The sequence below is a fragment of the Macrosteles quadrilineatus genome, unplaced genomic scaffold (genome assembly GCF_028750875.1).
Source record: "Macrosteles quadrilineatus isolate MER2022 unplaced genomic scaffold, UCM_ALF_1.0 Scaffold_1__1_contigs__length_201487025, whole genome shotgun sequence".
Classification (NCBI taxonomy): domain Eukaryota; kingdom Metazoa; phylum Arthropoda; class Insecta; order Hemiptera; family Cicadellidae; genus Macrosteles; species Macrosteles quadrilineatus.
Window position 1 is genome coordinate 11,869,311 of NW_026542594.1, and position 19,357 is coordinate 11,888,667.

At 39.3% G+C, this 19,357-nt stretch overlaps 1 protein-coding gene across 1 annotated transcript in view; it reads right to left on the minus strand.

Annotated features, from left to right (window-relative positions):
* Nucleotides 1-19,357, minus strand: part of LOC129005588 (DDB1- and CUL4-associated factor 10) — a 77,855-nt gene that overhangs the window by 22,522 nt on the left and 35,976 nt on the right. The window contains exons 4-5 of the mRNA XM_054434518.1: nucleotides 5,441-5,612; nucleotides 5,077-5,232 (exon numbers count right to left, since the gene is read on the minus strand). Coding sequence (XP_054290493.1) covers nucleotides 5,077-5,232; nucleotides 5,441-5,612 — 328 coding nt within the window. The remainder of the gene's footprint in view (nucleotides 1-5,076; nucleotides 5,233-5,440; nucleotides 5,613-19,357) is intronic.

The window sequence follows — 19,357 nt, forward strand, 5'->3', positions numbered from 1 at the left end:
CTATCTGAGCCACACTATTTCCTCCCGCATCATGGGGTATTGAAAGCTCAAAGCAGCACTACTAAACTCCGCGTCATTTTTGATGCGAGTTCAAAGACCAGTTCTGGTCTGTCATTGAATGACATTCTTCTCATGGGTCCGAAATTACAGAACAATATCTGTGATATTCTATTACATTTTCGGTTAAAGAACTTTGTCTTTTCTTGTGACATCCGCCAGATGTATCAGCAAATAAAAGTCCATAAGGATGATCAAAGGTATCAGCTTATCCTTTGGCGTGAAAATCCCTCACTTCCGCTGTCAACATACCAGTTGACCACTGTGACGTATGGCATGAACTGTTCACCATACCTTGCCATAAAGACCCTGAAACAATTGGCTAAGGATGAAGGATCTAACTTCCCGGAAGCGGCTCAAATCCTTCAACATCACAGCTATGTGGACGACCTAATCGCTGGAGCATCAACTGAAGCAGAAGCTTTGGAACTGCAAGGTCAATTAATTGAACTCCTCCGCTTAGGCGGTTTTGAATTAAGAAAGTGTCTAACAGGGTGTCTAACTGTCCTCAACTGCTACAACAATTGCCTGTTTCTCAACAAGAATCTCCTGTGTTTCTTCAAGAATCTTCAGACCCTATGTTCTCCATTTTAGGAGTCTATTGGTCTCCTGTTACAGATTGTTTTAAATACAATCTCAATTTCTCTTGTGAATCTCCGACAAAGCGCAAAGTGCTAAGTTTAATCGCCAGGATTTACGACCCATGTGGTTTTCTGTCCCCTTGTGTCATGATTGCCAAGCGCTTCATGCAAGTACTATGGACTTCCGGTATTTCTTGGGATGAACCCCTATCTTCGGAACTCGCCCTGAAGTGGCATAATTTCGTAGCCGATCTACAGAACATTGATAGACTGTCGATTCCCTGACCAATTATATTCTCTTCTGTTGGTATCTATGAGCTTCACGGTTTTTCGGACGCTTCTGAGGCCGGTTATGCTGCTGTGGTATATTTGCGAGACGTTAACACTGATCAGAATGTTCGTGTCACTCAGATAATATCTAAAACTCGTGCTGCACCTTTGAAGAAAGTGACTTTGCCACGGCTAGAGTTGTGCGCGGCGCATCTGCTATCTCAATTAGTTCAATATGTACGGTCTCAATATTCTAGTGTCTTAACCATTGACTCCATAACCTTGTGGTGTGACTCTACAGATGTGACTCTTGTGGAGACACGTTTCTAGTACCGACAATCCTGCGGACTGCGCCTCACGAGGAATCCTCCCTTCAGAGCTTGTCCATCATCCACTCTGGTGGCATGGTCCCTCTTGGCTACAACTTTCACCCACAAACTGACCAACTTCGAACTTCACACCCATCGATGAACACTCTCTAGATGAAGTAAAATCGACTCCACTCACCGTGCTTGTCACTGCTTCTCATTCACCTTGGGATCTTCTTACCCGCTTCTCGTCTTGGGAAAAACTCCTTCATGTCACGGACTACATCCTCCGATTCATTTCTCACAGCCGCCGGCAGGAACATCAAGCGGGGCCTCTCTCCGTCTTGGAAGTGCAAGCAGCTCAGCTGCGGATCTTCAAGCTGGTGCAACAAGAGATGTTTCTTAATGATATCACTGCCCTTAAGGACAACGAGATCTGCTCTACTAGACTACAGCGACTCACCCCACCCTCCCTTGCTTGCTTACCTGTCAAATGGAAGCAATGCTGAACTCCCGCCCACTTACAGCTCTATCCAGTGACCGAAATGACTTGCAGGCGTTAACCCCAGGCCATTTTTTAATTGAGCTGTCAGTGAGCTCCACTCACTGCAACACCGGAACTCAATCTTGCCGAAACACCTGTAATTGACTGTCACATTGGCAGCTCATTCAAGCCTTCTCCCAACGTGTATGGAAGCGGTGGAGTCGGGAGTACCTCCACACTCTCCAGCAGAGACTTAAATGGGACAAACCCACTCGAAACCTGCAAGTGGGGGATCTGGTGTTGGTTCATCAAGATACACCCCCTATGTGCTGGCCTCTTGCCAGAATAACTAATGTTACCCCTGGAAGATACAATATTGTTCGATTCGTCAAACTCCAAACCCAACATGGGACCTTCACACGTCCAGCTGTTAAAGTCTGCTTGCTGCCGTTTCTGAATTAAATTGATTAGTTCACCTTCAGAATGTACATAGTATAATATAGTTCTTAGTTGTTAAGCTTATTCTCATTTGATATCAATCTTGGTTTTGTTGTACTTGATTTTGTTGAATCCTTACTGATTCAAAGCCGCCGGTATGTTTAGTTTTAATTCAATGTTTGCTGGTATATTTTGTAAAAAAATAGTTAGCATAAAAAATTCTCATTTTGCGTGGTTTGCAAATCTGTTTTTTAACCTGCTGGCGAAGTTGCCGGCGTCGGTGGCTACTAAGTGGAAGAGGTAAAAATATGGCGTTCGCGGTGTAACGTTTTGACGCGACGGTCGGTCCTGGTTTGGTAATTTTACTGATTTGTTGCCCTCTTTGTCTCAATATTATGTAATATTCTTTTCCTAATTACCTCTACTCTCAATTTACTTCAAGGCTATTTTGCCCTGGTAAAGTGCTCTATTGTTAAATTATTTCTTCTCTTGTGATGCCGGCCGGCTCTTCGTTCCATGGACATTCGCCGCCAACACGCTACTCGAACTACAACCAAGGGTGAGCACTAGATATTAATAGCCTATCCTTCATTAATTATTCATATAAACCCTCCATGTGTATAAACCAGAGAGCACAGAATAGCAAAACCCTCTGTGTCCTCCTTTCCAATAATTTAATTTGTTGATTTGTGTAATTCGTGTTAGTTTTAGCGAATTTCCCATATAGGGAATAAGCTATTACCGTAGTACTCATGGTAAGACCTGGACCCTGGACCGATTTTTTTTTTTCGTTTTGAGGTCCCTAGAGGCCAAAAACACCATCCGTTCAAATTCATATATATATATATTTAAATATATATATATATATATTTATATATGTGTCCGCAATGAATACACAAACTATAAAGAAGAACAGGTCCTATGGACAATATTCTAACAGTATTTTCAAATTTGGCGCCCGAAATATCTGTAGTTCTGCACTGAACCACCACTCAGCGCTGTAGTCAAGTTTAGCACGCGGTGAAGTGCGAGAGAGAGCGACATACACTGTTTTCGCCCCCTCTCTCTTTCTCTCGTGGCCTGGCCCACAGGGGACGAAAACGGTGTATGTCGCTCTCTCTCGCACTTCACCGCGTGCTAAACTTGACAACAGCGCTGAGTGGTGGTTCAGTGCAGAACTACAGATATTTCGCGCGCCAAATTTGAAAATACTGTTAGAATATTGTCTATAGGACCTGTTCTTCTTTATAGTTTGTGTATTCATTGGTGTCCGTTAGCGCGATAACTCGAGCAAAAACGATCCGATTTTGATGAAATTTGGTACAAACGTCTAAACCTACGTTTATTCGAACGAGTTCGCGAATCAGCATGATCGGACCATGGGAACGGGTTTTATGGGGGGTTTTATGGGGTAAAAATGGGTTTTTCCCACTTTTGACTCAAAAAACATAAAATTTTGCAATTTCTTTCCAAACTATTTTGTAGAGCTTAAAAAAACAAATAATTTAGTATATTGAAGCGTTATAATGCACTTAATGATTACGGAGAAAATTCCAAAAAATTGTAAATTTAAAATTCCCATGTTATTCTTATGGAGAATACGTAAACTGTTGTAGTTTGCTTGTTTATTAACATTTTTTGCCCAAATTTGGAAAATGTTTTTATTTCTTACTAACTATTAACATTTTACATAAAAAAAACACTTTTACCCTCCCTGTTGCAGCAAACCTAAGTATGTGTTAAACTGATTCTATTTAAATAGGGAATAAATGTGATATTTTTAAGGAGACATTTTAGTGTAAATCCAATCAGGCAAATGGAAATTCGCTTAGTCTGCAGGTTTGCTGCGGCGGGGGTATTATACTCGTATTTTGTATTTAATTCTCTCTCGGTCCTTCGAGTTTTTTATTGTATTAATTAATTAATAATTAATTTTTAATTCCAATTTCCGAATTTTAACACCTGTATTCGATTTGATGGTTGAATCCAGATAAGAAGTGTGCGTAATTGAACAGCCTCGTTGCTGAGATTGATGGCAAAGTCTTGTTTGGATTAAATATAGATACTAACGGTTTGTGATCAGTTACTAGAACGAACTTACGTCCGTAACAATAGGGGAAAAACTTTTTGAGGCCCCAGTATATACATGTTGCTTCTTTGTCAATCTAACTGTATTTTTGTTCACATTTAGTCAGAGTACGTGAAGCAAAACTAATAGGCCTTTCAGTTCCATCAGTCTCGAACCGCCGACCAGGACGTAATTTAAGCCAAGACCTTGAGTGTTTAGACCGAGTTTGGCTTTGTTCCAGCTATGCGTAGATTGACACTGACACTGCTAATGCTGTCCCTATGCTGCTACACGTTATTATAGATAGGTAAAGCTGGCGGGTGGCGGCGTATTCTGTCAGCGATCGAATCTGGAATCCGAATCTTTACTTAGGATTCGGTGGATTTGAGATTCGGATTCGACTCATCTGAGCTGCCGCGCCCGTGTTGTGTTGTGTCGTCGTGTCTCAGTCTTTCGTCCGCTTATTGTCGACAAGTATGACATTGCGGAATGAGGTGTTGAATGTGAAATGTTTCTTAATCAGCATTTTCTTAGGCCTACAGTTTTAAGGAGGATGAATCAGGGAATAAATACAAACTTACTATAAACTTTATTACACAATAATCCATATAGGCTAATGTACTAGTCGGCGGAAAAACTACCACCTGGAATCGAAGGAACATAAGGAAAATAAAGATCTTTTGATTTGATTTGAATCGGAATCGGCTTTAGGCGATCGATTCCCGATTCCGATTCTAAGCCAAGAATCGGTGGAATAGAGAATCGAAAATGGAATCGACCCATCCCTAGTTATGAGAGAGGATAAGTATCAGCTGTCTACCACGAGAGGGATGTTTAAGAGTAGACAACAGATAATTTGGCTATCCATACCTGTAATGATGAAACCACTTCAGCATCGTCTCCCTCAGGAAAGTCAGTGACAAACTCTATACGGTTGGTTTTGCGCTTATGTGAAAATAGGTGGGTAAAGCTAGCAGCCACAGGGATCGTTGTCTGTGACAATTGCATCAGACGGTACATGTTGGGCTGTAACAGAAAAACATAATTTGTAAACACTTAAATCTCATGTCTTGTGAATGCTTTTCAAATTAAATTAATTTTTGATGGGACGGATAGTTTAAATTAGTTTTTTTGGTTTGCAATATTTACAGAAGTTGTTATCAACTTACATCCATGCCAGGAGTTAGATAATACAAGGTAAAAATTCATGAAGAGAGAACTAGGATTTGCTTACCTTAAATCCTTCAAGGTCCTCCCTTAAGGTTTTGAGGTCCAGGTCGTGTATAAGGATGAGGTAACCACCAGTTGTGCATATTATCATCTTGGACCCATCAGGATTCAGACGTGTACGCATCAGACCATTAGTGTGAAACACACGCTTGTACAGAAACCCGACCTCTGTGTAACTGTAAAATAACTTCTTGATCAGCATTGTACGTTTTATTAAATTTACGGAAAGTAAATAAAAGAAACGTCTTATAACACTTAAAACATATATTTACGCTTATACTGTTACTCACAAGACGGTAAATATACAAAAACGATGGTAAGTGGTGATCGATTTCGATTGGACACTCCAATCATCATCAGACCCAATAGGCGAATGACAAGAATCTTGAATGGCGTCCCTACTTATACCCTATTGGCTACCGGAAGCACCGGCCAATACATTTTTATAAGTACAACTGGAATCAAAATGTATTTGTTCATTAATCAACTTATTTCTATCTTTACATTTTTCCTTATAAATATACAATTCCTCCCAAGCACCTGTTACAAAATGGGCACTCACTAGGAAAAATGGAGGATAGTCTAGATATTTTAAAGAATTGTAAGAAAGGATATGTAATGAATGCTTAGGAGGAATTGTATATTTATAAGGAAAAATGTAAAGATAGAAATAAGTTGATTAATGAACAAATACATTTTGATTCCAGTTGTACTTATAAAAATGTATTGGCCGGTGCTTCCGGTAGCCAATAGGGTATAAGTAGGGACGCCATTCAAGATTCTTGTCATTCGCCTATTGGGTCTGATGATGATTGGAGTGTCCAATCGAAATCGATCACCACTTACCATCGTTTTTGTATATTTACCGTCTTGTGAGTAACAGTATAAGCGTAAATATATGTTTTAAGTGTTATAAGACGTTTCTTTTATTTACTTTCCGTAACTGTAAAAATAAAAAATACTTTAGGAGACTTGCGTCAACATTGTTTAGCCTCTTTGGATACATATTATCAATAAGCTCTTAATGATGTGGATATACAGGGTGGTCATAAATCATTTCACACATTTTAAGATTATATGAAGAAATAACCAAGCAACTTAGAAACATGGGATTTGTTTCAATAAATAGCAAATTTAAAACAGGTTTTTACAGTAACTGCAAACAAAATACAGTAGAGCGTCGAAAATCCGAACCATTTGGGACCGTAGGTGGTTCGGATTACCAATTCGTTCGGATTTTCAAACATAACCTAGAAATGCCTAATAGACCCATAATTAGGCCTACAGTATTAAAAATACAGTTCTAGGGTTCAGTAAATGAAATAAAAACAATAGTTTTTGTACTTACGTATATTTGGTACATTACTGTAGTTATTATCTTGTGTAAAATGTAGAGTTTATAAATTGGAAACGAACAAAAAACCGACCATTAACAGAACACAAAAAGAAAACACTCTAAATGTAACTGAACAATCACTTAACATTTTATTTCACATTGAAAAAAGCACTAATCTTTGGTTGTGTTAGCTTCGAAACACGTTTTCTGCCAGCCAATTCTTTCATTCTCTTAAGCAACAAGAGCTGACTTTGACTACATTCTGGCTGCGTTTCGTACCAAGACATCACTGTCTCTAACGCCGTAAAAGCTTCAGAATGCGAAGGGACTGAGTTGTCGTCTGCACCGTCTGCTGGATCTTCTTCGTCACTGTCACTGCCACTGCCTTCATTATCTCCTGGTTCTTGAACCGAGGTAGTGATATCGTTGTCATCCAGTATTTCGTAGCCCAAGTCATTTCTGTCGAAGTCGAGCCATTCTTCAACATCTGCAGCGTCACATTCTTGAAAGCCTGGAACTGACTTGGCACAAAACAGCAACTTCTCTCACATTTTCAAGAGTTGCTAGTTCATTGTCAGGGTCGTCTTCTTCTGAGCCATCTTTATTTTCTGGCCAAAGTTTATTCTTGCTTTTGATAAGTTTTCTTTGGCCAGTAAGTCCCAAGAATCTGCAAGCATGTAGCACGAGTCTTTCAAATTTAGTTTTTTCCCAAACTGAATGACATTTCCTCGTTATCTTCTGCCAAAAGAAGCCTGCGCAGCACTTGCTTTCTATACATTCTCTTCAACTTTTCAATAACACCCTGGTCCATGGGTTGAAGGATTGGTGTGACGTTGGGAGGAAGAAACATCACCTCAAAATCCTTGTCAATTGGATTTAAAACTTCTACAGAGGGGTGTGTCGGCGCATTGTCCATTATAAGCAACACTTTTCCGCTAAGATTTCTGTCTTTGCGAAACTTCTTAACATTTGGTATAAAAACATTCGTATACCAGTCAGTGAATATTTTACTATTCATCCAAGAACTTTTTTTAACTTTGTATGTCACGGGAAGCTGAGTCACGTTCTTGAAACTAAGTGGTTTCTTGCTTTTTCCAATGATCAATAGGGGTAGGGCATGATCAACACTAGCATTTGCACAAACCATCCCATCCCTGTAATACGCTCCTTACTAACTTTAAATCCTGGAGCAGCTGTCTCTCGGCGTGAGGCTAAAGATTTTCATGGAAGGGCCTTCCAATTTATTTCAGTTTCGTCACAATTGTAGACATCTTCCCTGGCATATCCACTACTATTAACAAAATCTAGAAATGTAGTTTTGAACGTTTCTGCAGCAGGAACATCAGAAGATAAAGCTTCACCTTGAACATTCAGCTATCTAATTCCATCACGTGTTTCAAAGTTTTTTTAACCATCCTGTGCTGGCTTTGAAATCAGCTGCCCCTCCCCCCTAATTTTTCGTTAAAAAACAATGCCTTTTCACAAAGTAAGGGTCCTGACACAGGTTCACCTAAACTTCGGCGTTGTGAAAACCAAACAAAAACAGCGTCTTCTAGTGCTTTGGCTTTGGCTGTCCTCGTTGTTTTGCGAAGCTTTGAGCCATCCTCGGAATCCAATTTTGATGCAAAATTTAGAATGGCATTTTTGTGTTTTATTAGGTCAGAAATGGTAGCCTTACCCACTCCAAACTCTTTTGCAAGAGCCGAGCCACTTTCGCCCTTGTCAAGCCTATTCAAAATGTCAATCTTTGTTTGAAATGCAAGGAATGTGTGCTTTCGCTTCTTGACTGTTCCAGATGAAGACGCCATGTGCACAAATGCGTGAAATTACAGTACCAACTGTTCAATAAATTAATTTGAACAAAAAAAATAACACTAGCTAATCGCAAGACGCAACTGAGCACTATACGTAGGCTACCAGGCGAATACACCACACTGTTGTAATGAAGACTGTCCATGACTGTAAGCTGTGTGTGTTGTGTGGTTACTGGCACACTACTGGCACTGGCAGTGAGGTGCCGAGGCGGTGAAACAATAGCGGGGAGGGGGAAGGGGGTTGGGGGTGTCGCAATAGACTCGTCCAAGGTCAATTTTGACACTGCGCGCGCGCGTTCACTCATTTCCCCGCCGCCGGGCGCCGATAGGTAGGCCCGAGAAACTGTAAAACTACGTCGTCCCTGTTGTATAGCAGAAGCTTATTATTTTATAATCAATGATGTAAATACATGTATATATATATATAACATAATCAAGCAACCAAGGCCCAAAGGCAACTGTAGGAAACATAACCCCCACCACCATAGACGATGAGAACGGAAGAGGACAAAGCCCACTCGTCTAAATGCTAAAAGGTAAAGCCGGCCACTACTATTCTTTGCTCTGCTAATTCGCTAGTCGTGTCTAACCGCTTTTCAGGTTACCTTTCTCTTTATAGTTTATTTTACAAGTCAGTCAAAGTAGCAATAACTGGCGACGAGGATAACAAGTTTTTAGTTACTTTTCATTTGTGCGCGTTTAGAACATTTAAAAGTATATTTTTTCTTTTCTTTTCGTTTTCAGCCAATAAGACTTGGCAAATTTTCAGTTTTCAACCTGCCAGGAACAAGGCATTTTTCAGTTTCATTTTAAAGATTTATGAAGAAAATCTCCCAAAACGATTGGAAGAGAAGATTTAAGGTTTTGAAGTCATTTAACCTAATTGTGAAGAAAGAAAAATACATCTGTGGACGGATGGTAATGGATGATAGCGCAACACCACGTGTAAGTCCTTCATGTCTAAGTTTGTTCCTAGGCCTAGCCCAAGCCTAATTTCGAATTTCAATGGCATCTAAACAAATTCTAGGAAAAATTAACAAATTTAACATTGAAGTGGAATCATTTGAGAACTATGTTGAAAGACTCGAGCAATTTTTTACCATTAATAAAATTGACGATGCTAACAAGTTGTCCTTGTTCATCGCTGTCATGGGACCAGAGCTTTACTCTGTCCTAAAAAAATTTGCTTGTACCTAAGAAGCCTTCTGAGAAAACTTTTGCAGAAGTAATTACTGTTTTAACCACACACTATGAACCCCGTAAAAATATTACATATGAAAGGTTTGTTTTCAATAAGAGAACCCAAAAAGAGGGAGAAACAATTGCAGAGTTTGCAGTTCAACTTAAACGACTAGCCTCATCTTGTCAATTCAAAGACTTCCTTGATGACGCTTTGCGTGACAAGTTCTTGTGTGGACTTAGATGTAATGAAATACAAAGTAAATTACTGTCTGAAGGTAGTAGCTTTGATTTTAAGAAGGCCTTGGAAATAGCCATGGTAATGGGAGATGCCAGCCGTAGTGTGCGGCAACTACATCCTTTCACACAAGGTGAAAATAAGGTTAACTGTGTAGACAGTGAAGTGAATGCTATTAAATATGGTAGTAAAAAGGTAGCCTATAGTCATGATAAACGGAGGCCTAATTTCAGTATTGGCAGTGATAGGCCTAATGGAAGTTTTCAAGGACCTTGTGATGGTCCCAACTCTTTTAGCAAGCAGTGTTTCCGCTGTGGAAAGGGACATGATAGTAAGAATTGTCTATTCAAAAATTACAACTGTCATAAATGTGGCAAAGTAGGCCATTTAGCTAATGTATGCAGAGGTAAGCCTAGGCCTAGAGGTAAAATCAATTATTGAGGTGTTAATGAAGAGTTAGGCCTAGATGAAAATTTTGATGATTTAGGGTTGTACACGATCGCCTATGCCGGAGATGGACCTAAACCGAAGAGTTTTACTACGGAGATGGTAATTAACGAGGTGCCTGTGGAAATGACAATTGACACTGGAGCAGTTGTGTCAGTCATGCCTAATAATGTTTTTTCCAGGGTTTTTGGGAAATCTAAACCCGAGTTGGTGAAGAGTGACATGAGTTTAAAAACTTATACTGGTCAGAAAATTGTAAGGGTGAGTTTCAGGCAAGGGTGCACTCCGGTAATAAGATCCATACGCTTCCAATGATTGTCGTACAAAATGATGTACCCAACCAGCCGACATTGATGGGCCGTAATTGGTTAGAAGTGGTAAAACTTGACTGGAGTCAAATTGGCTGTGATCAAAGGAGCGACTGTGCGACCGTCCTAGCGGAAGATAACGGTAAGACTGTTTCAATATCTTCTAGAGTTAAGGATTTGAAAGAAAAATATGCACCAGTTTTTGAAAACAGAATAGGAACAATTAAAGATGTTGAAGTTGATCTAGTGTTAAAGAAAAACTCGAAACCTGTGTTTTGTAAGGCAAGAAACGTGCCATATGCTTTGAAAGGGGCGGTGGAGTCAGAACTTAAAAGTCTTGTTGATAATAATATAATCTATCCAGTAACAAAATCTTTGTGGGCAACGCCTATTGTTGTAGTCCCTAAACCAAACAATAAAATTAGAATTTGTGGAGACTACAAGATAACAATAAATCCGTGTTTGCGCACAGATCACTACCCCCTGCCTACACCTGATGAAATATTTTCTAATATTTCTGGTTCTAAGATTTTCACCAAGTTAGATTTGTCTGCTGCTTACAACCAAGTTTGCGTCAGTGAAGATTCCCAAGAACTCTTAACTATCAATACACCTAAAGGGTTATTTAGGTACAAAAGGTTGCCTTTTGGAATAACCAGCGCTGGTGCCATATTCCAGTCAACCATGGATATGATCCTAGCTAATTTGAAGAATGTTTTTTGCTATCTAGATGATATTTTAGTGATTGCACGTACCACTTCCGAAATGCACAAAAATGTAGAACTAGTCCTAGATAGGTTATTGAGATATGGTGTGAAGGTAAACGGTGATAAAAGTTAATTCTTTAAAAGTAGCCTAACTTTTCTTGGTCACCGACTTGATGCTAATGGCATTCATCCTAGTGAGCCGTGACTTGTCCACCAAGCGTCCCACCAATGTCACGCCTCAGTGTTTTTTGTATAGTGCGAGTGCTGGCCTTGCGCCGGAACTCGTTCAGTTTGGGTCTGGCAGCAGTCCTGCAGACCCCGGGGCAATTTTCCGTTGTCGGGCACATTTTCGGCAGAAGGCGAGCGACTGTCAATTTAACCTGTCAAACTTTGTCGTTTTCTGAAGGCAAAAATTTTTCACTTCAGACTATTACTTTATTTTCTACGTCAGCTAAATTTGAACATGGTTTAAGAGCGTGCCAGTCGTCAGATGAGTAAGTTGATTGTTTGATTATTTTGATTGATTATTTTGTTTGATTATATTCCCCGAGACTCTAGGCCAGATATTACCCAAGAAAACTGCTTTTGAAACTCACTTTTGTGCGGGCTAGAGTCCGTTTGTTCTGTGTCCCTGTTAATTTATTATTAGGCCTAAGGCCTAGTTTGTGCTCAATTTTGTATTGTTATTGTGGCCTACAGCTTGTTTAATGTAAATTTTGTCCCTTTGTCCCCTGTAAAAGTGTTTTTTTTTGTTATTTGTAATGTAGGCCATGTCACTCAGCCTAATTTTTTTTTGTTAAGTAATGGCACCTCCTGGGGGCCAAGCTCGGTCATAATTAGTTAGTTTTAGTGCTCTTACATGTCCCCTGCAAGTTTGGTTAAGTTTGGTTGAAAAATGACCGAGTTATAAGCCTTTTTACAATAAATACAATAAATAAATACTACAATAAATACTTCAAAAAACAGTTCTCACAAAATATTAACAATTCTTTGGCTGGAGGTACAATTTCAGGTAAAACCGGTAATAACTCCGGTTATTACCAACCAAAATTGCTCAAATTGTCTTTTAAAAGCTGCGGGCACTTGTGCCACAACTTTTAAAAGGAATTTGAGCAATTTTGGTTGGTAATAACCGGAGTTATTACCGGTTTTACCTGAAATTGTACCTCCAGCCAAAGAATTTTTAATATTTTGTGAGAACTGTTTTTTGAAGTATTTATTGTAGTATTTATGTAATTGTTTTGTGTTTTACTAGTGTATATTACCCTTCTGGACCCTAAATTCATATTTTTTATTGTCAACTTAAATTTTTATGAAAAATGTCGGTAAGAATGTGTTGTTAAAGTTTGTAAAATTTAAAAGTCTATTTATTGTTATGTTTTAGAGCTTTATTGAACTGAATTAAATTATTTCTAGTCATTTTACATTTTCTAATTTTAAAGACTGTTTTACAAAGGAAAGCCTATATAAAAAAAATTATATATATATTATTTAACAAATTACTTCTTCAATAGTTTTGGTCAGTGAATGAGTGGTGCGGAAATTGTTTTTGAATTTATTGCTTGAAAACCTGGATAGGCCTAACACTGCAGTCATATGAAGCCTAAGAAATGAACTTTTATTAGTTAGGCCTGGAATCTGTTCAAAGGGTCCCAGATGGGAGGCTCTTACTGGTTGCTGCTTCCGGAGAGGTTCGCCCAGGGAGACACTACTCCTTCTCCGTCTTCGGGCTGCTCATTACCCTGCTCCTGGGACCAGTAAGCCTTCATCTGCTTTCTACTACTATGCCGCCCTACGCCATCTTCCGGATGGATCACCGCCGCCCACCATTAGTGTGATGTGACTAATGACCACGTTCCGCAAGTTACCATATTTTAAATTTGTTGAGATTTTTGGACTGAATTTGAAATTTTGAAAAGGAGCCCCAATAATTATGGTTTAGCTTACTAGTCATGATCCGTTATTTATTTTATAGTTATTGTGAAGTATTTATTGTTAATTTATTTAAAGTTTATATATTACAGTTACCATCCTTTTAAATTATTTTCATTGTTAGGCCTAATTTTGCTACTGGTACCAGTTGTAAGTTTAGAAGGGTAAACTTAAAATTCTAATTAATTTATTTTTTTGAGAAAGCCTTAAGAGATTTAAAAAAAGAAAGAAAAATTCTTTGGATGGTTACTTTGTTTGATTGTTGATTGTTATTTTGTTGATTTCATTGAAAAATTATAGACTTTGTTCACTATTTGTTTTGTTTTTGATATTCACCCACGGCCTTTCACTTTTGTTAGGGATGTGGGGCGGCCACTCGCACTGTCACTATGGGGGGCATGCTTCCAATAGTTGTTCGTCTGGGGGCGGTGCGAGGGGTCGGCTCACTAGCGAAGAATTAACGGAGAGTATTGTTAAAACTCCTCAGCCTACAAATATAACACAACTGAGAGCATACTTAGGACTTTTGAACTACTACGGGAAATTTTTACCCAACCTAGCTACCTTGTTACATCCAATGTATCGTTTGTTAAATAAAGGTTCTAAATGGGAATGGACATCCCAATGTGAGAATGCATTTGTTCAAAGCAAAAATCTTTTGCTTGGAAGTGCGGTACTGGTGCCTTTCGACCCTAGATTAGACATTGTTGTTGCAGCCGATGCGAGCCCGTATGGTGTTGGGGCTGTGATTTCTCACCGGATGCCTGATGACTCTGAAAGGCCAATCGCCTTTGGTTCCCGTACATTGACCCCGGCTGAAGAGAAGTATTCCCAACTGGAAAAGGAAGCACTTGCTTTGGTGTTTGCTGTCAATAAATTTCATGTGTTCCTGTATGGAAAACGTTTTTTGCTGGCTACTGACCACCGGCCGTTAACTTTCCTACTTGGACCCAACAAGGGAATCCCTACATTAGCTGCAGCTAGAATCCAAAGATGGGCGATAATTTGTCTGCGTATGATTATGAATTGGAATATCGGAAGGGTACAGAAGTACCAAACGCCGATGCTCTGTCCCGTCTGCCAAGCACGAATGAGACTGTAGATGACGGTGACATCTCATTTTTCTCCGCCACGTCAGAGTTACCGATAACTCACAAAGAAATCAGCATTTCCACTAGATATGACCCAGTTTTGTCTAAAGCTACAGATTACACCTTGAATGGATGGCCTAATCATGTTGATCAAGAAAATATGAAACCATATTTTGCTTGAGCTCTGGAGCTATCCGTTGATAGTGGTTGTTTGTTGTGGGGCAGAAGAGTAGTCATCCCTGAAGCTCACAGGAAGGAAATATTGCAAATTTTACATTCTGAGCATCCAGGTGTTTCTCGTATGAAGAATCTGGCACGTATATTTGGTGGCCGAACCTAGATAGAGACATTGAAGATCTGACAAAGTCCTGCCTTATTTGTCAATCAACTCGTAACGCCATACCTCTAGCACCTCTAAGACACTGGTCTTGGCCTGAACACCCGTGGCAACGGCTCCACATATATTTCGCCACATTTAAAAATCAAGAATTCCTTATTTTGGTTGACAATCACTCAATGACCTCCACTACTTCTCAGCGAACAATTGAGAAGCTTCGAACTTGCTTTGCTACATTTGGATTACCATGCAAGGTCGTTATAGATGCCGGGCCTCAACTCACATCGAAGGAATTCAATGACTTTTTGAAAGCTAATGGTATAACTCATACAGTTTCTCACCATACCATCCAGCGTCCAATGGATTGGCCGAGCGTGCCGTGCAGACGACCAAGAATGCATTTATCAAACAATTGTTACAAGACGAAAAATCAGGATCACATAGAACATTGCAACACCGAATTGATAATTTCCTTTTCATGTATAGAAACACACCTCACTCTACCACAGGTGTTACACCTGCTGAAATGATGTTTAAATTTAAACCCAGAAATAGTCTTGACTTTCTCAAACCGCACCTGGACAAGAATATTGAAGACAAATATCACAAGATTGAGAAATCTACTAACACCAGAAGAGGGTGTGCACGCCATTTTAATGAAGGTGATCAGGTGTTCGTAAAAAGTGTGCGTCAGGAACAACTAAAATGGTTGCCGGGGGTTGTAAAGAAAGTCATAAGTCCCATGACTTATACTGTTTTAGTGGGAGGTCGCTACCGTTTTGCTCATGCTGACCACTTAAGGGTGAATGAGTGCGTCTTAGAAGAAAATGCAACAATTCCTAATCCAATAATAGTTTCACCTCAACGGATTTGTAACAGTCCAGTGAAATCACCAATGAAACAACAAGAAACTACAGTAGTCACCTCAACATGCTTACAACATGATAACAATAGCCAGCAACCAGCGGAAGTCAAGGAATTGATACATCCAACAACACCAGATGTGACATTGCGTCGCTCACAACGTGAACGACGGCCACCCCGAATTATGGACTTGTAAATTATTTAAAGCAACTCCCAAAGAAGAATTTTTATTTTGATTTATATTAATTATTTTTTGTCAGACTGGAAGATTATTTTATTGAGAATATTATAGAAGAGGAATATTGATTTAAACATATTTTGTTGGGAGGAGTTGTTGTATAGCAGAAGCTTATTATTTTATAATCAATTATGTAAATACATGTATATATATATATAACATAATCAAGCAACCGAGGCCCAAAGGCAACTGTAGGAAACATAACCCCCACCACCATAGACGATGAGAACGGAAGAGGACAAAGCCCACTAGTCTACATGCTAAAGTAAAGGTAAAGCCGGCCACTACTATTCATTGCTCTGCTAATTCGCTAGTCGTGTCTAACCGCTTTTCAGGTTACCTTTCTCTTTATAGTTTATTTTACAAGTCAGTCAAAGTAGCAATAGTCCCCATTTCAAACATCCATAGAAGCGGTTAGGATTTTTGATGTTTCAGATTTTTGACGTTCGGATTTTCAACGCTCTACTGTAATGATAATAGTATAAGTAATTATAAAAGGTGGTTATAAAAATGTGTAAAAATCACCTAAACTGTGAGTGTAAGTTATGTTTTCTTCTCAATGACTTGTGTTGTGGCATAGTCAGCTGGTCAACAATAGACCTTTCTACACCAGCTGTGTATGCCATTTGGCGAATCAAACCTTAAATTGACTTATAAAATAAATTACTAGTGTGCAATCTAATATATAAAATTCTTGAGTCACAGTGTTTGTCTGCAAACTCCTCCGGAACGACTTCACCGATCGTTATGAAATTTGGTGTGTAAATTCTGTAGGTATGCGAATCGGACGTAAACTATTTCCCGTTTCGAAATTCTTAAAAGGGCTCCGCCCCAGTGGCTCTGGAGTTTCCCATGTTAACCTTATGAGAAATGGAATTAATGAATCTTAACAGCTGTTTCAATTAAACAAGTTGGTTCTGTTCTATGATGTTCAATAGCATTAAAGTTACAAGGATTACCAACAGGGTGCAGCACTATTATTTCTTTTACATTTATAACATCAGCTAATTTGCAACCAAAAGGTGAGTGAGTGCAGCGAACGAACTTCAACCTGGAGGCGAGTGAGCGTAGCGAACGAGCTAACCTGAAGGCAAGTGAGCGCAGCGAACGAGCTCCAACCTAAAGGTGAGTGAGCGTAGCGAACGAGCTCCAACCCAAAGGTGAGTGAGCGTAGCGAACGAACTTCAACCAGGACGTGATTGAGCGATGCGAACGAGATCATCTTGAAAATTAAACGTAACGGTACTTTCTTTCCATCGGTCTGTCTTAGGGGAAACCTATAACTTAGGCGATACGAAGTTCGCCGGGTCAGCTAGTAAATTAATAAAAAGCTATGTCTTGGGTTTCATGAAATAACTACTTTTCATAATTTCTGAAATTTTTATAATTAATTTTTTGCTGTTACTGTATATAAAACTGTTTTAAATTTGCTATTTAATGAAACAAATCCCATGTTTCTAAGTTGCTTGGTTATTTATTTATTTAATCTTAAAATGTGTACAATAATTTATGACCATCCTGTTAATTCAAACTATCCTAAAGGAATATAAATAAATACAAGTTTAAAGGTAATTTGGTAGTTAATCAAAATTTTTAGACCATTTCAGAGATATTGATTTGAATCTCCTCTCTTGGCTCAATTTATTTTATGGATAGAATCAGAATCAGAATAACTTATTATCCTTCACATTACATTACATTACATATATGGAATAGACACTACTAGACACTAAACAAAAAATACAGGTAAAGAATACCAGTACAGTTAATAATAGATATTAATAAGGTACTATTTCCCCAAAGAATTAAGTCATAATTCATCCCAAACTGGAATAATGCAAAATAAGTTGTTCTAACATAATATGACTCAGGTACAACTATCCATCAGTGATTTAGGCAAGAGAATGTCTCTAGACAATTTACAACGTACTGACTCAATTTGTTTTTCCCACAATCAATTTTTTTCATACCGACGATCACGCCGTGACCGCGAGTCATACCGACGATCACCCTGTGACCGCGGATTCATACCGACGATTGCACCGAGACCGCGAGCCAAACCGACGATCGTGCCGTGACCGTGGAGTCAGACCGACGATCATGCCGTGATCGCGAGTCATACCGACGATCACCCTGTGACCGTGGAGTCAAAACGACGATACCGAGTCATACCGACGACCATGCCGTGACCAAGAGTCATAACGACGATAAGCGTGCCAACAACAGAAAATTTAATATCGCTTTTACGTTGAAACCTTTACTGTTTTGCAAAACACAAAGGGGCGGAAGGCCAAACGGGCCTAGGGGCGGCAACGTGGGTAAGTCCACCACTGTCCTCAATTGAATCTGTTTTATCAACATTGCTTTGTCTTATGTACTCATGTTATTTGTTTTGCTATTTATTCTTGACTAGCTGTACCCGCGGGCTTTGCCCCGTTTAACTTCATATGTGAGCTCGTTCGCATGGCTCAATCACGTCCTGGTTGAAGTTCGTTCGCTACGCTCACTCACCTTTAGGTTGGAGCTCGTTCGCTGCGCTCACACGTCTTGTTGCAGTTCGTTCGCTACGCTCACTCACCTTTACGGTTGGAGCTCGTTCGCTGCGCTCAATTGCTTTCAGGTTAGCTCGTTCGCTACGCTCACTCACCTTTTGGTTTCAAATTAGCTGTTGTCAAATATTAAAAAAATAATAGTGCTGCACTCTGTTGGTAATCCTTGTAACTTTAATGCTATTGAACATAATAGAACACAACCAACTTGTTTAATTGAAACAGCTGTTATGATTCATTAATTCCATTTAAATATGAGTACTCATTAGGTTACCATGGGAAACTCCAGAGCCACTGGGGCGGAGCCCGAGAGTCCGATCAGAATAAAAACCACTTAGTTTTCCTATTTAATGCCTAAAGAATCAGTGTACCAAATTTCAGCCTCTTAGGTAAGTGGGAAGTGGGAGAATTAGTGATGAGTGAGTGAGTGAGTCAGTCAGTCAGTCAGTCAGTCAGTCAGTCAGTGAGGGCTTTGCCTTTTATATATATAGATTATGTTGTTATTTTCTTCTTGTTGCTCAGAATCTATTGTATTCTTCTAATCTTGCTGTCTCCAGTTTTGTTTTCATTACCTCAAAAACACTGATTTATTTTCTAGGTTATGTTTACTTGCTCCCATGACAGCCCGCGGTATTATGACAGTTCACTACCACCACCACCTGGATTTTAAAAACCAGCGTTAGTTTTGACGCATTTTTGTTGGTGACGCAATTGTGGTTTAAATCATCAATTAGTTTTAACTGAAGATGAACTAAACCATCGTTAGTGTGACTTTGGTGAAATCGGGCCTAAGAAAAAAATATAATATTACAAGAGTAATAATACCTACAAAAACAATGAATCATATGCTAACATGTTATAGTTTGCATCTGACATTTGTG